The sequence below is a fragment of the Cricetulus griseus genome, chromosome 2 (assembly GCF_003668045.3).
Source record: "Cricetulus griseus strain 17A/GY chromosome 2, alternate assembly CriGri-PICRH-1.0, whole genome shotgun sequence".
Lineage (NCBI taxonomy): Eukaryota > Metazoa > Chordata > Mammalia > Rodentia > Cricetidae > Cricetulus > Cricetulus griseus.
Genome location: NC_048595.1, coordinates 21,262,815 through 21,281,304, shown reverse-complemented (window position 1 = coordinate 21,281,304; position 18,490 = coordinate 21,262,815). Strand labels below are relative to the sequence as shown.

At 40.4% G+C, this 18,490-nt stretch overlaps 1 protein-coding gene across 20 annotated transcripts in view; it reads right to left on the bottom strand.

Annotated features, from left to right (window-relative positions):
- Epb41 (erythrocyte membrane protein band 4.1) overlaps positions 1–18,490 on the bottom strand; it is a 134,670-nt gene that overhangs the window by 42,756 nt on the left and 73,424 nt on the right. For 13 of the 20 annotated variants that reach the window (XM_027399475.2, XM_027399474.2, XM_035439562.1 and 10 more), the window contains exons 8-12: positions 17,527–17,614; positions 14,186–14,338; positions 10,377–10,474; positions 9,221–9,393; positions 1,528–1,715 (exon numbers count right to left, since the gene is read on the bottom strand). In XM_027399475.2, the coding sequence (XP_027255276.1) occupies positions 1,528–1,715; positions 9,221–9,393; positions 10,377–10,474; positions 14,186–14,338; positions 17,527–17,614 (700 nt within the window). The remainder of the gene's footprint in view (positions 1–1,527; positions 1,716–9,220; positions 9,394–10,376; positions 10,475–14,185; positions 14,339–17,526; positions 17,615–18,490) is intronic. The other 7 variants (XM_035439560.1, XM_035439559.1, XM_035439570.1 and 4 more) reach the window with 1 other exon arrangement.

Sequence of the window (18,490 nt, the reverse complement as noted above, 5' to 3'; positions counted from 1 at the left end):
AGTTCAAGGCTAGCCTGGGAAAGAGAAAACCCACTTCATTCTGCCAAAGCTCCAAAAGCAAAAGGAACCTATTTTTGAAGTACCTGTATGTTTTATGGGCAAAAGGAAAACAAACAGCAAGATAGCAGAAGACCAGAGGCATCTTAGCCATTCAGGAAGAGCCCCCGACAACTGCAAACAGCCTACACAGTCAGAAGTGTTAGATTATAAATTCTAACATTAAAAACCAAGCAGGTATTCAAAGGCCACAAGAGCCTGAAGACTAATGTTATGGGCACCAGGCCAGTTACAAAAGTGCAAAAGCTCACCATTCATTCACTCAAAGACAGGGAAATGTAATAATTAAAAAAATTAGCTGTCAGGGGCTGGAGAATGGCTCAGGGGTTAAGAGCACTGCCCATTCTTCCAGAGGTCCTGAGTTCAATTCCCAGCAACCACATGGTGGCTCCCAGCCATCAGTAATGTAGTCTGGTGCCCTCTTCTGGACTGCGGGGATACATGCAGGCAGAGCAGTGTATATATAATAAATTAAAAAATTGCTTAAAAAAAAAAAAAAGAGTTCTGTTGAAAAAAAAATTAGCTGTCCACTGTTCTATATTAAATAAGACATTGATCTGGCTCCAAAAGAACAGGCCTTAACATAAAATACTTTTTTGTTGTTGTTGCTGTTGTATGTTTTGGTTTTTTGAGACAGGGTTTCTGGCTGTCCTGGAACTCGATCTGTAGACCAGGCTAGTCTTGAACTCAGAGATCCACCTGCCTCTGCCTCCCAAGTGCTGGGACTAAAGGTGTATGCCACCACTGCCACTGGGCAGTGAAATGTCATTCTTATGAAGGCCTTTTCTCATAGTCTCTTAACAACAGTGAGACCTGCATCTACTTTAACAGACCTAAACTAGCACTGTGTAAATGTTATTTTAAAAGCTTGAACCTATAAATAAGACCAGCCCAGTTATGAGTTCTTGGAGATTTGCTAATTAACTGGTGATTTTTTAGCTCAGTGCAGGGACTATGGGTTTATTCAACCCAGCAGTATAACTTCTCCCACACAACAGATCTTCTCCATATCTAGCTGTGTACTGCCTAAAGAACTGGGCTGGAGAGATGGCTCAGCAGTTAAGAGCACTAGCAGCTCTTGCAGAGGACCTGGGTTTGATTTCCAGCACCTACATGGTGACTCACACTGTACTCTAGTTCCAGGGGATCTGATGTCTTCTTCTGATCTCTGAGGGCACCAGGCATGCACTTGGTGCACATAGATAAATTCAAGCAAAACACTCATACACATAAAATAAAAAAAAAAACCTAAAAAGTTAGAAAGGATTTAAATAGCTATATAAATGTGCTTGATGCAATATCATTTGGAAATCAAATTCTACAAAAATAAACAAGAGGTTGATGAGAGACGATTTCTTTTAGAAACAACAAGAAAAAGCAACTTTGTTGGGAATCTGTAAGATTTGGTTGCTCTAGAAACAGCTGTAACTCAGAAAGTGTGTTAGCTGAGGTCAGGTTTCTAAGACATACCTTCCATGCTTCTGTGGGCTCTGGCTCAGCTGGCTCAGGTGGCTCCTCTTCCCCTTTCACTTCAACCTTCGAAGCTTCCTTCTGTGTTTTTTTGACGGGTGCCCCTGGCGCTTCTGTGACCTGACTCTGAGCAATGGCTGGTGCAGAGGTGGGCCGAGGACTTCGGTCTGTGGACTCGGCAGCTGCTGCTAAGTGAGGAAAGAAGGAAGAATAGATGAAGGCAAGTGTCATTGTCCTGACCTTAAGTCACAGGGTGAAACTGTGAATCCTGTATCTACCATATAGAAAGCAAAACACAGACCATTAGTGCTTTTCAAGGTACCTGATGGCAACAAGACAAAGGCATCCTCAGCAGAGAACTAGGACATCTTAATGACTATTTCATAAATGCATAAATTTCAGGGGCAGACTGAAGCAAGGAAGCAAAACCATTTAATTTATAAGCTACTAGTTAAAAAAAATTTATAATGAAGGGTAGATTCAGGATGGCTCTCCCAATAAGCCTTTTTGAAATAAGTATCTGTTTGCTTTTAGATGGTTTCAGAAAACTAAGTATCTAATTTAAGGGGGGAGGGGGAATGAAGTCTGTTTTCTTGTTTTTGTTTTGTTGTTTCAGTGAAGCCTCTACAGAATGATTACAAAATGGCTGATAAATGGCTTTCCCCGATAAGACAGGGACTACTACTGTTTGATGTGTGTGAAGGCAAATCTTTGAGTCAGACATTCTCCTTTAATAAATCATCTGACTAACATTAATTCAAAAACTTCTCTCATCCAAAAACAAAGAATAAGGTAATGGAACCCTCTCCACACCTTACCAATGTCTTACAGCCTGTTCTCTAAAGTACTGAACCCAACCGGGGATTGTCCGTCCCGCCCCCCCCATCCATCGTCTCCTCCCTCCCCGTCCCCCAGGGCATATTTGACAATGTCTGGAGATGTTTTTGGTTGTCACAAATGGGGCAGAAAGACAAAGGAGGTGCTGACATCTAGTGCATAGAGGCAAAGGTTGCTGAGGCTGAGAAACCCTGGTTAGGGGAGAAGTCTGCCTAGACCACTTTGGAGAGAATAAACAATACAGGCTGACAATAAAAACCTCTGCACATACTTAATTAAATGCTGCTTGGGTTTGAACTATTTGGCATCTATGCTTTAGGTAACTTAATTCAAAACAGGGATTGGAGCTATAGCTCAGTGATAGACTGCCTAGCAAGCAGGATGCCCTAGGTCCCACTCCCAACATCACAAAATATAACAAGATTATTTTTAAGCTTTTAACCTTCATTCTTTTCTTTTAGGGTTTAAAAGAAAATACCCATACATTTTGTAGCAAATTTTACTAATTAGACACTGTTTAAGAAAGTACATTTTTAAAAATGTGATTTAGTTTCTGTTTATTTTTTGTTTGTTTGTTTGGGGTTTTCTCTATATAGCCCTGGCTGTTCTGGAACTCAGTATATAGACCAGGCTGGCCTTGAACTCTCAGAGATCTGCCTGCTCCTGCCTCCTGAGTGCTGGGATTAAAGCATGTGCTATGACACCCAGCTTTAATATTTCATTTTAAAATTGTATTTAATTTCTATTACCAGTGTGCCTGTGTGCATCGATGCACATGTCACAGAGTGTGTGTGGAGATTAGGGGATAACCCTGGGCATTGATTCTTTCCTTCCAACTTGGGATCAGGGACTGAACTCAGGATGTCAGGCTTGTATGCCAAGTACTCTTACTTCCTCTTCAGACTACTGAATGTAATTTATTCTGATACATTTAGATTTATAAACTTTAAAAAACGAAGCAAAACAAAGGAATTCTTTAGGCTACAACAGATTGAAAAGTTGAAAGTTACAACTATGTTATACATAGGACAACAAGAGAGAAACGCTTATTATCCTGTAATTGTCTCCAGAGAAAGAATGTCTCAGAGGATGCCTAGCAGAACAGCAGATACACAGAGCCTATTTCATCTTGCAATGACAGATCTGTGGCTGCTTGCAAGTCCCTGTTGCTAATGGGTGCTCTCAGCTAGTCAATGCAAGAGTGGCAGATGGCAAAGCAAACCTAACAAACAAGGGAAATGACAAAATATTTTTCTCACAGTTGTGCTAAAGCCTCATATTACATGTGTATTCACACCTCCTCTCCAAGAATTAATTCAACTCTGCCTGGAATCGCAGAAATATAGCCCTTGCTTTCATCGTGCACTATTTTGCCACATGAATTTGGTTCTAATCCAATACTAATACTGCAGAGCCAAATGATTTATGTTTTCTGCATTCCTACTGTGTATGGGAAAGTAGACACAAATATAAAAACTAATGGTTAGACACAGAGGGGGCAATAGTTCAGAAACTGGAAAATACCAGTTACAGTGAACATCTCTCGCTAAGAAAAGCAGCAAGAAACAGGCAAGATCCAAACCCTGAACATCACACGTGAACCTCACTCACAGACGGCTAGGAAAAGAGACTTGAGTATCCTCATCTATGGAATGTGGAAGACACTAACTGTAGGAGAGCTGGGGAAAGAATACTCAACAGATAGAAAAATACTAATTAATTCTAAATATCAATAACTTTTAACATCATACTCAAGTCCTTATATTTATTTTTATAGACTACTATTTCAAGAATATATTGGGCAAAATTAATTATGCACACAGTGGTATACAATTCAAATGAAGGATACCACCTAGGAGCCCTTGAGAAAGGTAAACTTAACTTTCACAGTAAGGAGACTGCAAAGTATAGATGGCAATAAATATGGTAGGGTTTTTTTTAACAGCTTTATTGGGATATAATTTACATATTGTATAGTTTGCTCATTTAAAGGATAATTAAATGTTTATTAGTATGTGAGGTTTGTTTCTAAGATGTTTGGCTTGGGCTGGGGAGGGGACTCAGCTGGTAATGTGCTTGTGGTGCAAGCCCAAAGACTGGATTTCACATCCTCAGCACCATCCGCCAGCTAAGTAACATGTGTGAATCTGGCCCTGGGTTAGCGAGCAGATCCCTGGGGCTCACTGACAGGCCCACCTATCAAACTGGTAAGCTCCAGGTTCAGTGAGTGATCCTGTCTCAAAACATAGGTGGAATGTGATCATGGAAAGCACTTGATGTCAACCTCTGGCCTCCATGTACACTGTACAATACACCTACTGCAGCTCATGCTTGTGAATGTATGCACTTTAATTCAGGGTTAGAACATAGCTCAATGGCAGGGCACTTGCCTAGCATGCCTTCGGTCCTGGGTTGGATCCTTTGTACCAAGAAAAAGATAAATGATAACTGCCTTCAGCATTATTACTTCATTTGTTAGCTATTAAAGATTCGGGAGTCTGGACCTGGAACACTTAACGTTAAACAGTGTCTTCCTTTTCTGAAGGTTCTGATTAAAGTGCTGGTGCTGACACCCATAGCACCACTGATTTTAGGTATCATGCCACTGTTGGCTGACAAGAACAGAGGCAGACTTGGATGAGGTGTCATTATTTTCTAATTGTGTGTGTGTGGGGTGTGGTGGGGTGTGTGTGTGTGATGGGGTGTGTGCACAGTCCAGAAGGTTTGGAATACCTGGAGCTAGAGTTACAAATAGTTGTAAGTTGCCTCATGTGGGTGCTAGATATTGAACTCAGGTTCTCTGTAACAGCACTACATGCTCTTAACCAGCAAGACATCTCTCCAGCCCTAACTTTTTGTTGTTGATATTTGGGATTTTTTGTTTTTGGATACAGGATTTCTCTGTGTTAACAGTGCTGACTGCTGTTTTCCATCTGCACAGCGGCTACATTGGAATCTACTGCTACTTTAGCCAGAAATAGTGGCTCCACAGTTACAGCCTGCAGGCAGAGGCCCAGCGGGACTTTTACATCTTGCTAGATCGCCTCCTGCCACTGCCCCAAATGTAGTTTTTTAACTAAATCGCTATTGTTCTATTTATCAATAAGACCCAGGAGTCAGAGGCTGGGGTGAAAACCTGCCAGCTCAGAGATGTTGGAGGAGCAACTATCTGACCTTTGCAGTATCTCTGAAAAGAGAGTGTCCTTCCGCTTGGCCAAACCAAAAAAGCCTGCCATACTCAAAGTCCCTCCCTACTACTTCCTGTGCATCTCTCTATCCATCCATCTTCCAGACTCCCTCAGACTCTCTTTGATCACTTTCTGTCAACTAGTTCCTGATTGATTTTATTTAATTAACACAATCACAAACAGTGTGAAGAAATATCCCACAACACTCCCCCCTTTTTGTCTAAATAAAAAGAAAAGGTTTTGCCAGGTGGTGGTGATGCATGCCTTTAATCCCAGCACTCGGGAGGCAGAGGCAGGAAGATCTCTGTGAGTTCGAGACCAGTCTGGTCTACAAAAGCTAGTTCCAGGACATCTTCCAAAACTACACAGAGAAACCCTGTCTCAAAAAAAAAAAAAAAATCACATTCACAATGGCCAGTACATTTTTATTTGGCAAATTCAGAGAAAGTATTCTATTATCTATCCTATCTTGATGAGTCCAAAGTTTTATACTTAAACTACTTCCTATCATAACTTGTATTACTAACCTTAAAATATTTTTTTAGACCTTAAAATAATTTCTTAGATAAACAACTTAAGCTTTTATGTTTCTCAACCTTATAAATTTTACATCTTTTTTGTAAGTCTCCTGGCTGTTCTAGAACTCATGCTGTAGACCAGGCTGGCTTTGAACTCACAAATCCAGCTGCCTCTGCCTTCAAGTGCTGGGATTAAGGGTATGCACCACCATGACCTGTCCCTAATTATATTTTTTAAAGGGAAGCGAGAGGCTGGGAAAAGGGTTTGATGTGTAAATAGTTTGCTGTATAAAGGTGAAGACTTGAGTTCAAATTCCTAGCATTCACACCAAGCTGTGCACGATAGTGTGCATCTGTAATCTTAGTGCTCCTGGAAAGAGAAAGAACCCCTGGAAGTTCATGTGCCAGCTAGCCGGACATACAGAGCCACAGTCTTCTCAGGTCCACTGCATGCTATTGCACACCCACACCCACCACAGTAATAATAGAAATCAAAACAAAATAAAAGGAGAGTGAACCCAATAGGAAAAGTCTTTAACTGCTTAGAGCAGGGGTTTCACCCTGGGTTGCAACACTTTGACAAACCTCTATCTACCAAACTATTTCCATTATAATTCATAACAGTAGCAAAATTAGTTATGAAGTAGTGTGAGGAAATGTACTAAAGGGTTGCAGCATTAGGAGGGTTGTGAAACACTAGCTTAGAGTAAAATACCTAGAACATATTAAGTGCTCAATGAATATTAATTATTAACAGCTTTCACTCTCTCCTTTCTACATAAAAGTAGTGAAAAAGAGTAAAAACATAGCTGGGGCCAGAGGGATGGCTCAGCAGCTAAGATGTTTGCTGAGTAGCCTAGTTTTGTTCCCAGCACTTACACTGGGCACCTCACCACTACCTGTAACTCCAGAGGTAGAAGTCCTAATGCCCTCGTCTGACAACAAGGGCATTCATACTCATAATTACATACCCCCACACAAACACATACACACAATGAAAAATAAAATAAATCTTATTTTTAAAGCACACATCTTAGAGAACAGTCCCAGCTTCTGTTTCTACTTCTAAATAGCTTTCTGACTCTGGTGAATTGCTTAAATTCTAAAGCTAAGTAAGAATGATAAGTATCAGTAGGAAACTATCTGAAGAAATCAGAAAAAGAGTAAAGTGCTGGGCGATGATGGTGCACATCTTTAATCCCAGTACTCAGGAGGCAGAGGTAGGAGGTTCTCTGAGTTCAAGGACAGCCTGGCCTACAGAGTTAGTTCCAGGACACAGAGAAACCCTGTCTCAAAAAAAAAAAAAAAAAAAAAAAAACATTGCTGGATGGCTTAAAAAAAAGTTTAAAGCTGGGTCCAGTTAAGTGGTAGAACATTTGACTGCAAAAAAATCTTAGGCAATCAATTATTCTGTAAATAAGGCTTTCTAATTTGTTTAACTTAACAAAGACCATTAGACCATTAACACTTGAATTTTTAATTCTGGCTACGTGAAAGAAATGTCACATCAGACTCAGTGTCTATATAGCTCTGAAATGCCCCATGGTGCCCATGATAAGTGGTGTCAGACAGACCTGGGTTTTGTTCACACTTTACATGTTACTATTTGTGAGATGTCTGAGCAAGCCACAGAGACTTTCCACCATCAGTTTTCATATATGAAAAATAGCTTCAAAATCTAGCTCCTCACATGGAGGCTCAAGTGGAGGTCAGGGCTCACTGGGTAAGGAACAAGCTCCCCTATAGTATCACATGAATACAGCAAAGATATGGAGGTCGAGTGACAACACAAAACAGAAACCTGGCTTCGCTATATCCCAGACTCTGCCTCCTTGTGGAGTCTCTCCTTCCACCAAATGATCAAACCCAGGAATAAAACTTGATTTTCTTCTCCTTGCCATTTCCAATACTTAATTTATTAGCAATGCTGTTAGCCCTACTTCTAAAATGAACCCCTAACTGCTCTCCACTGTTGTGGGCACTACTTAAGCAAGCTGTCATCACCTCTCACCCACATCCCTCTCCCCTGTGTTTACTAGAATTTACACCTGTGCTGTTCAGACAATTGTCACATGCCATTTGTTTTGTTGTCTTAAATGGAAAGCTCAGCTCCTCAGCAGCAGCCACATTTCCAGTTCTTAACAACCACATACAGTGGTTCTGAATCAACATCACGTTTCCATTGGCACAGAATGTTCTATGGGACAGATAAAGCTCATTCCTCCCTTCAAGGATATGCACTTGCTACTCTCATCTGGAGTGTTCCATCTAGACTTTGGGATTGCCAGTTACGTCTCATAGTTCTCAGCGGAATGACATTCTTCTGGGGAACCTTCTGAATTTAACTGGATTACCTAATCTGAAACAGCCCCTCCATTTCCCCACCTGGGGACACTTTGTCCACATTTCTCACGTTTTATTTTCTTTATAGCACTCAAGACTACCTGAAGTTACTTTGTTTTGTTTGTTTCTGTCTCTACCTATGGAATGAAAACTCCATGAGGATAGAGGCCACATTTGATAGAGGCCATAGCAGTATCTCCAGGGAACACTAGGTGCATAGGAAATGTAAAGCAAGTGGCTGAAAAAAGTAAAAACTGAGTTAAATACTTATATAAATCTATTGGTATTCATCCATTGCTGCCTTGCAGTCAAATTTTAATTCTCATTTTCTTAAGATGGTTTTCTTAACTCTGTTGTTGGGTTTTTGTTTGTGCATTTTTGAGGCAGGGTCTCACTGCGGGCCCTGGCTGCCTGGAACTCGCTGTAGACCAAGCTAGCACAGAGATGCACCTGCTTCTGCCTCCGGGTGCTGGGAGTGCCAGGGTCAAAGGCACACAGCATCACCCAGCCTGGCTTTCTTAGGTCTGAATTAAACAGTAGCACCCCTTTCACTTTACCACTGAGGCTTTCTGTAAATGGAAGATAGTTGGATTTTCTTATAAATAACCATACTTCCCAGTTGGGCATGCTGACAGGTTTGAAACCGCAGCACTAGGAGGTCAGGACAGGAGGCCATGGAGATTGAGGCCAGTCTGAAATACTATTCTCGCAAAACAATACAAAGAAGAAAAAAAAACCCAAACAAACAAAAATCCCTTATACTTCCTTTACCTTTCCCTAAAGATCACAATAATATCTAATACAAACCTCCATCAAGGCTCCTGGATGCCCGTTTGCTTGCTGTCCGCTCAAAGTGCGGAGCAGGTCTGTCAATCAGAGCACTGGCTTGCCTGGTCTGTGCTTGAGTCCGGCCACTGTATCGAAATTTCGATCCCAGGGCAAGAAATTTACTTTTGGGAATGGTGTCTGTAGAAGTTAGTCTGGGAGAGAAAAAATCATAATTGTGTTATTTCATTATTTTATTGCATTATTTTATCATTGTGACTATAAATCTAAAAATCAACCAAGAATAAAAATGTTTCCAAACTCTTGTGGTTTATTTTAGCAGTTAAGAGATTTCTAGTCGGGGTGAGGGGAGGGAGAGGGAGAAGGGATTGACATGTGAAATAAGCTTGTTCCTAATTTGAACTAATAAAAAAAATTTTTAAAAAAAAGAGATTTCTAGTCAAGCAATCTTTTTTTCTTCTTTTTAAGATTTTATTTATTATGTATACAGTCTTCTGCCCACATGCCAGCAGAGGGCACCAGATCTCGTTCTAGGTGGTTGTGAGCCACCATGCCAGGAATTGAACTCAGTTACCTCTGGAAGAACAGTCAGTGCTCTTAACCACTGAGCCATATCTCCAACCCCTAGTGAAGCAATATTTATTGTAAGTCTACGCCATATCTCAAGCAACCAGAATTAGTTTAGTTGGGACCTATATTAAAATCATTGTTAAGTTTCTATGAATAAGATTTTATGGTTTTCATAATGGCTGATAGCACTGTAAGCTTTACACTCTATCCTTGAAATGTTTTCATCATTATACAGACAGAGGATATTGAAACATCATAAGACTAAGTTACTTACTTACGGCTACAAAGCTGGAGTGTAACAACCCAAGCCCAGGACTGAGTTTAGCTGCTGTGAAAGCAACCAGAGCCCCTAAAAAGCACCAGTTCTCACTCCTCACCTCTGCTATCCTGTTACAGTGCATGGAAAGGCACTCTGGGAATGCTGGGATATGCTTTCCAGCCAAAAGAGGGAGAACTACATTCACTTTCCTTGATAAGTTTTCTTGATTCACTCTTACCTGAGCTAAACAAAATGCCAGCCCTACAGAGAAGACAATTTCAACAGCAGGTTCAAAATAAATATGCACCAATAATAGGCCCTTGAGAACTCCTTGAGTGAGAACAATACCTGAAAAATGTGTGATGCTCCACACAGACTTTCCATAGTTTCTTAGCTGCTCGATAACTGGGAAGCTTGAAGCCAATGGTACTTTCATATTGTTCTTGCTATAAAGATATAAGTTAACACAAACATATTATTCAATTAAAGTGACACAGAGCCAGAGAAATATGACATCACCAAAGAGATGTTTTTAAATATAAAGAATGTCTTGGGGTCGCAGAGATGGCTCAGTTGTTCCAGAGGACTGGGGTTCAATTTCCAGAACCCACATGATGGCTTCTGTTACTCCATACCCCAGGGATCCAACACACTCTTCTGACCTCCATGGGTACTAGGCACACATGTGGTGCACAAACATACATGCAGGCAAAATGTCCACATACACAAAAATTTTTTAAAATGTTACAGTTAAATTTTTTTCTTACTAAAAGAAATCTTCTCACTGAGGGAGGCTTTTTCTAAAGCAAGAAAGCCAGGAAATATGTCTTTTATTACTTATGAATCTTTTTTGTTTTTTCAGAACACACACAATACAACATGGATTCTTAAGACACATACTTTAGTCGACTTTGACTGCTAGAACTACTTTTTTCTTTTTTTTTTTTTTTAAAGATTTTATTTATTTATTATGTATACAACATTCTGCTTCCATGTATATCTGCACACCAGAAGAGGGCACCAGATCTCATAATGGATGGTTGTGAGCCACCATGTGGTTGCTGGGAATTGAACTCAGGACCTCTGAAGAGCAGACAGTGCTCTTAACCTCTGAGCCATCTCTCCAGCCCCCAGAACTGCTTTTCTTTAGGCACGTACCTACATTTGTAACTTTAGATTACTCAATAATCAAGGAATGAGACATCCAGTCATTTCTCCAGCTAGTCAATATTATTATGCAATAGGAATTAGTAATGGGAGCTAAACATTTATCTCAAACCAGATTACTTTTTTCTTTTTCTTCTCTCTCTCTCTCTCTCTCTCTCTCTCTCTCTCTCTCTCTCTCTCTCTCTCTCTTCTCTCTCTCTCTCTCTTTAAGGCAGGGTCTCACTATGTTGCCCTAACTAGCTGGGCTATATAAATCACAGACCTCTAGAATTAAAGGTGTGTGCCTCCTTGTCCAGATTCTTTTTAATTTTTAAATTGACAAGTAAAAATTACAAGTATTGCCAGTGTTCAGCATGTTTGGTGCACTCATATATTGTAGAACAACCAAATGAAGCAAACTGGCATACAGACTAACTCACAAGTCTTGTGTGTGTGTGTGTGTGTGTGTGTGTGTGTGTGTGTGTGTGTGTGTGTGCGTGAGAGAGAGAGAGAGAGAGAGAGAGAGAGAGAGAGAGAGAGATAAAAACTCATCCTCACGGTGATTTTTTTTTGGGGGGGGGGAGTTAGTGCTGAAGATTAAACCAGGCCTCACACAGCTAGTGAGTGTCCCTCACACAGCTAGTGAGTGTCCCCTCACACAGCTAGTGAGTGTCCCTCACACAGCTAGTGAGTGTCCCCTCAGCAATTTTCAAGAACGTGCTCATTTGTAACTACAGTCACCACATTATGCAGTAAATCTCTGGCACATCTTTCCTTGTTCTTGGATGATTACAAGTTTCCTTTTCCTATTTAACTGACCTGTGAGGACCTTTCCGGCTAAAGCAAACCATACCGGAAATGCAAGGGCTACTAGAAACATATGCTTTTGTTTTGACCCCTTTATTTCCACCTCAAGTACACTTTTTAAGATGGAAAAGGAAGCAGGCCTGCTCTGAGTATGTTATTGCCAGCCACAGTATGACTAGAAACCACAACTATACATGAAGAAACTGAGCGCAAAGAAGCTACCTGCTCACTCGGCTACAAAATGGAGCAACCCCCTGCTGCAGTCACAGCACTCCATTTTTCAGAGTCCTGCTGTTTTCATCTGCTTTGAGAAAGAATTGTGTATTTTCACTATATATTAGACAGTTGAGACTTCAAAGGCAAGGACTTCCTATAGCATTTATTAACAATTCTGTGCATAAAATGCAGGCTGGTTGAAGAATGACATCTTTTCCACTTACTGTTATATTTAGAGCCCCTAGAATAGTCACTGGCACAAAAAGAAGAAAAAAAAAAAACTGTTTAATAAGCATTTCTTGGTTATCCAGGCATGGTGGTGCATGCCTTTTAATGTCAGCACTAGCAGACAGGGCAAGGACATCTTTGCAACTTCCAGGCCAGATAGATCTACACAGTTAGACACTGTCTCAAAAACCCTTTGTTGTTAAAACTCCTGGATTTCAATTGAGGGAAGATACTGATAGGCACCTGCACAGGCAAATGATTACAGCATGAAACAGTGCTTCAAGGCACATCCAGAATTTCCACGCTGAGACAGTTCCACTCTTCACCAGAAGATGGTGATATTCACACATAAAGCCACCTTCCATAAGCAGGGTCTGGGCTTCCCTGCCTAGAGTTCTCCAGTCATCTCATTCCATGTTCAAATGGACTGGGACAGAAAAGTTATTATTCTTCTTAAACATAAGGAAGCTCAGATTCCAATATTCCCCAAGTCTTTGATCAGGAAGTGGCAGAGAAGAATTTAGAGCTAAAAAAACAAACAAACAAACAAACAAAAAACAAAGAGAGCCCCAGGCTGCAGAGAATTCAGTGGTTAAGAGCACATACTGCTCTTATTCAGTTCCCAGAACCCAGGTCAGGTGGCTCACAACTGCCTGCAGCTCTGATCCAGGGTATTCAATGTCTCTGGCCTTCTGGGGCACTCATGTGCCCAGTGACATATCCCTCTCCCACATACACAATCAAATTAAATAAGTCTCCAGGACAGCCAGAGAAACAGAGATTCTGTGTAAAAACAAAACAAAAACTTAAAAAAAAATGAACTCCTATTTAAACAATTTTTGTAGTATCACCACAGATCTTCAATATAAAAGCTAAAATTAGATGGGTATATACTGAAATTTGACCACTAATTACCAAGTTTGGTTTTCTAGGTGTTAGAGACAGTTCTCATGTGGACAGGCCTGGAAGTTCTGATCCTCCTGGCTCTATCCCACAAGTGCTGGGAGTAGCTATATGAAGACTTGTAGACAGAGTTTCTTTTCCAACTGGTCCCACCACCCTTCAGTCCCAAATAAACACACAGAGACTTATATTAATTATAAACTGTTTGGCTGATGGCTTAGACTTCTTACTGGATAGCTCTCTATAATCTATGTTTTTCTACATGGCCTTATCTTACCAGAGAATGCCCTGAGTTCTATCTTCCCGGTAGCTACATGGTGTCTGCCTCTGGCAACTCCTCTCTGCCTCCTCTCCCCAGCACTCTCTTCATCTGGTAGTCCCACCTATACTTCCTGCCTGGCGACTGGTCAATCATCGTTTTATTGATCAACCAATAAGAGAAACATATACAGACAGGGCATTCTCCATCAAAGACTTCTTAGATAACATAATGGGAAATGGAAAGGAAAGAATGTTTAATTCATTCATTCATTCATTATTTTTTTTTTTTTCTTGTTTGGTTTTTGAAGACAGCGTTTCTCTGTGTAGCCCTGGCTGTCCATGTCCCTGAAAGTCACTCTGTAGACCAGGCTCTAGGATTAAAGTCGTGTGCCACCCACTGCTGTCCAGTGATTCATTCATTCTTAAGACAAGGTTTTCCTATGTAACTCAGGCTCACCCTGAATTGGCAATTCTCTTCCTACTTCAGCCTCCAGAATTACAAGTACAGGGATTACAAGCATTTGCTGACCATGGCCAGCTAGAAGGGATGTTTCAGTCAGTGTTTGGTTGGGGAGAAAAAGAAACAAGTTTTGTACCTCTCCAGGTCGGATCTTGATGAAGAAGCTGCTACGCTTGTAAGAAATCTTTAGCACTTTGGGCCAAGGAAAACGGTTAATTCTCAATTTATCTTTGTAAACCAAAAGGCCACTAGAGCAGACTCCCAGGATGATATCCACTCCCTCCAAATCCTGAAAAGAGAAGCATCAGCATTTCTCTGAGTGAAGTGGTAAACACATTTTTGGCTATTATTAAATAATCTGAAGTGACCAACAACCCCCAACAGGTCCAAAGCATACCATAAAAACAACACTTAAAGTTTGTGCTAGTGGTGCATGACTTTAATCCCAGTACTTGGGAGACAGAAGCAGGCGGATCTCTGTGAATTTGAGGCCAGCCTGTTCTACAGAGTGAGTTCCTGGATAACCAGGGCTACACACAGAGAAACCCTGTCTTGAAAAACAAAATAAAACAAAACAAAAACATAAGCAGTCATTGTCCACTGGAGTATTGTCTAAGCTAGTAGACAACCTCAGTGATCTCACTAGGCACCAGGGTAAGAGTTATCACTGTTATATCAGTGAGATGGCCCAACAGATAAAGTCATTTGCTACCATCCCTGACAACCAGAGTTCAATGCCCAGAATCTACATAGTAGAGTGAAAATTCCCACATTCCCCTCTGATCTCCACATATCCACCGTGGCATATATATGTTTATTACTATATAAATTTATCGAAAGAGATCTGATAGTAAAAAATTTGATGTTAAGTACATTAAATTACAAATACTATTCCTAAGCCTAGAAAGAACACTAAAGTAAAATGGCATTACATTAATGTACCTACTTATTAAGAAAAATTCAAAATATTAACCACATAATTCAAGGAAAACAAACTGCACCTGAGTTAATCAAATGATTTTTATCTAGTAAGTAATCAAACCCAAAATTAAGTGCTTCCTGACTACTTTTTCCTAAAATGAGAATAGAGAAAATTATTAGTACCTAAATGTGTTATATACAAGAAATACAAAGATAAAAAAATCACATACAGCTTCAATTCAAAGACTACATAACTGAAAATTTACCAAAATTTATATTTTTAAAGTCTACAGGTTAAAATTATCTTTCTCTTTTTAAAATTTTTTAAAGGGGGGCTGGAGAGACAGCTCAGTGGTTAAGAGCACTGGCTGTTCTTCCAGAGGTCCTGGGTTCAATTCTCAGTACCCACATGGCAGCTCACAACTGTCTGTATTTCTACTTCCAAGAGATCTGACACCCTCACAGAGATATACATACACAAAGGAAAAATACCAATGAACATAAAGATAAAAATTACAATTAAAACTTTAAAAATTAATTAATTAGTTATGTGTGGGCAAACACCTGCCACAATTGAAGTACTTGTGGAGTTCAGAGGAGGTCAAAGTTGGTTCTCTCCTTTCACCATGTGGGTCTCAGGGATCAAACTGCTTACCAGGCTTGGTGTCAGGTGCCTTTACCCACTGAACCAGCTTGTTAGCTTTCTTTCTCTTTTGATGGCATTACTGGGAGGAACACTGTGCTTTGTAACATTTTAAAAGGGCACATGTTATCTGACTCCATCCACTTCTGACGCCAGCCTCCATTAGGAAATGAGAAGTAAAACCTAGCAGATTTCAGTCCTGCAAGTGCTCCTCAGCTGACTCACTGAGGTCTTAACAGCACTCTTCAGGGTCATGGGAGTCACCATGCCCAGTTCAGAACAATTCAGAGAAGAGCAACGGCTTTAGAGAGCCATATAGCCGAGAAGGATAATGAACTTCTGATGCCCCTGCCTCTAATTTCCAAGGGCTGGGATTATGGGCAAGCACACCACATCCAGTTTCTGTGCTGCTGGGGACTGAACCCAGGACTTCATGCATGCTAGGCAATCGCTCTATCAGCTGACCTTTATCTCTAGCCCATTTCCCTTTTGTGGCTAAGTATCTCTCTTCCTTTATTTCTTACTGGATACGGCTTTGTCTACATCATAGGTACTAGCTAAGTTCCTCTGTAGAAGCCTCCAGATCATCCCTTGTGTCCTGTCCCTGGCAATCTTTGCAACACCCCAGCCATTTTAGTAGCCAGTTAGCAGCCAACTGACTTGCATTAATTAGGACAAGGTTCTCTGGTAAGATGGAAATACTTAGATTAATAGATATGGGTTAATAATTAAAAGAGAGCTAGTCAGTAAGAAGCCCTAGCCATTGGCCAACAGTTTTATAATTAATATAGCATTCGTGTGTTTATTTGGGGCAACGCAGCTGTGGGACCAGGCTGGAAAGAAACTCCAGCAATATTCATGCTTCTGATTCCCTAACCCAGTAGTTCTCAAAAGAGCTATGGCTTATCCGATGCGCATGAGTCATTTGCAGAGCTTGTCACAGGGCACTGAGGTCTTTATTACCTCTGTGAGAGACCTGAAACATGTATTTCTAACAAGTTCCTAGGTGGTGTTAAATGCCACTGACTGGGAGACCAATGGTTCTGATTCAGGCTTCATTAGCACCATCTGGAATGCCATTAAATATAGAGCTAGCGTCTCTTTCTAGCCAGCCTATAAACCTGGCCAGAGCTATGGAATCTGCATATTTAGTAGACATCCAGGTGATTCTTACATGGATAATGCTGCTTGTAGAACCAAAATACCCCTTGATGCCTCTCTGCATCTTCAAATATAACTTTATTTTAGAAAATACAATTTATTTTCCTCTAGACATTCAAATTTTTATCTTTACAATGTTTTGGTTGCAATTTTTTTTTTTTCTTTTTGGTTTTTCAAGACAGGGTTTCTCTGTGACTCTGGAGGCTGTCCTGGCACTCGCTCTTGTAGACCAGGCTGGTCTCGAACTCACAGAGATCCTCCTACCCCTGCCTTCCGAGTGCTGGGATTAAAGGTGTGCTCCACCACCACCTGGCTGGTTGCAAATTTCTTACAAATAGGGATTACTTTATTGATATAGAATTCATATAACGCAATTTTTCCACTTAAAGTATACAATTCATTTTTCAATATATTTATTTTGAGGCATACAATCACCCCCCCTCAAAAAAAAAAAAAAAACTTAAGAAGCCATTCTCTAGCATGGTGGTGGCAGCTCACACCTCTAATTCCAGCACTTAGGAGGCAGAGGCAGGCAATCTCTGAGTCTAAGGCCAGTCTAGTCTACAGAGCAGCAGAGTTCGAGGACAGCCAGGGCAACACAGAGAAACCCTGTCTTGAAAAAAACAAAATAATAAAAAAAAAAAACTACAATAAATAAATGCTGTTAAGAGGTATAAAACAGGTGTGCCACATTACTAGGTCTGTGTCATATGATTTACATACATGTTAATATAGATCAAAATTATCCCTACCTTTGCTTTGTGAAGATCAACTCCATACATGGACAACTTTTTGGCATTCTCAAGAAATTCCAAGTCAGCCTGAGCTGGAGTCATGGACCTTTGGCAGAATAAAAAGAGAAAATTCAGTGACACAGCAGAAGCATTTATGTTATGAATAACTGAATGTTCATTTTACTTTATATAAACACACACACCGTGTGTGTGTGTGTGTGTGTGTGTGTGTGTGTGTGTGTGTGTGTGTGTATCCTCAAAATAATTATGGAATGAGAATCTTCTCACTTCCTAAATAATTGAAATATGCCTTAGAAAACAAAAATTTAAGAAAACCAGATGTCACCAAAAAGCAATCAGAAAGGCAATCTTAATCCAACCATTTGCTATGAACTACCCCCATCCATCTGGAATTCAATACCCCTCTCTTCAGCCTTTTTCTGTGTCACACATGAACTCCTAATACTTTTTTTTAAATCCAAGGAGATGACCAAATTACATCCTCAGTACAATTTACAAGATCCTCTTAGCTGCCCTTTTCTCTCTATACCCTGAATTGAGTTATTATGGAAATTAAGCTGGAGGGCAAGCTGACGTTACTTAACTAGGACTCTTAATGGGGGCAGATTTGATGAAAAGAAATTTTCTGGTAACAGATGGTGCTCTGCCCACTGATCTCAATGAATAAATTGGCTAATAGAAGCATCCTGATAATAGGACTGTTTTCTGTTATTAAGATGTCTTCATTGCCAGGCATATAATGAGTTAGACTTGTTTGAAAACAGTCAGTCTCGCTGTCTAAACATTCACTGTGCCAGCCTCTCCTTTATAAGTTTCTTCTCTTTTGAAGGATGTTCTTGAGCTATTTGTTAGCTTTCAAGACAAAGACATCACTCATAATGCTGCACAACTTGGACCAATTACGACAGTTCACAGTAACAAGGCGGCCGGATTCCCAAGGAAAAACACACTGACAAGCAGC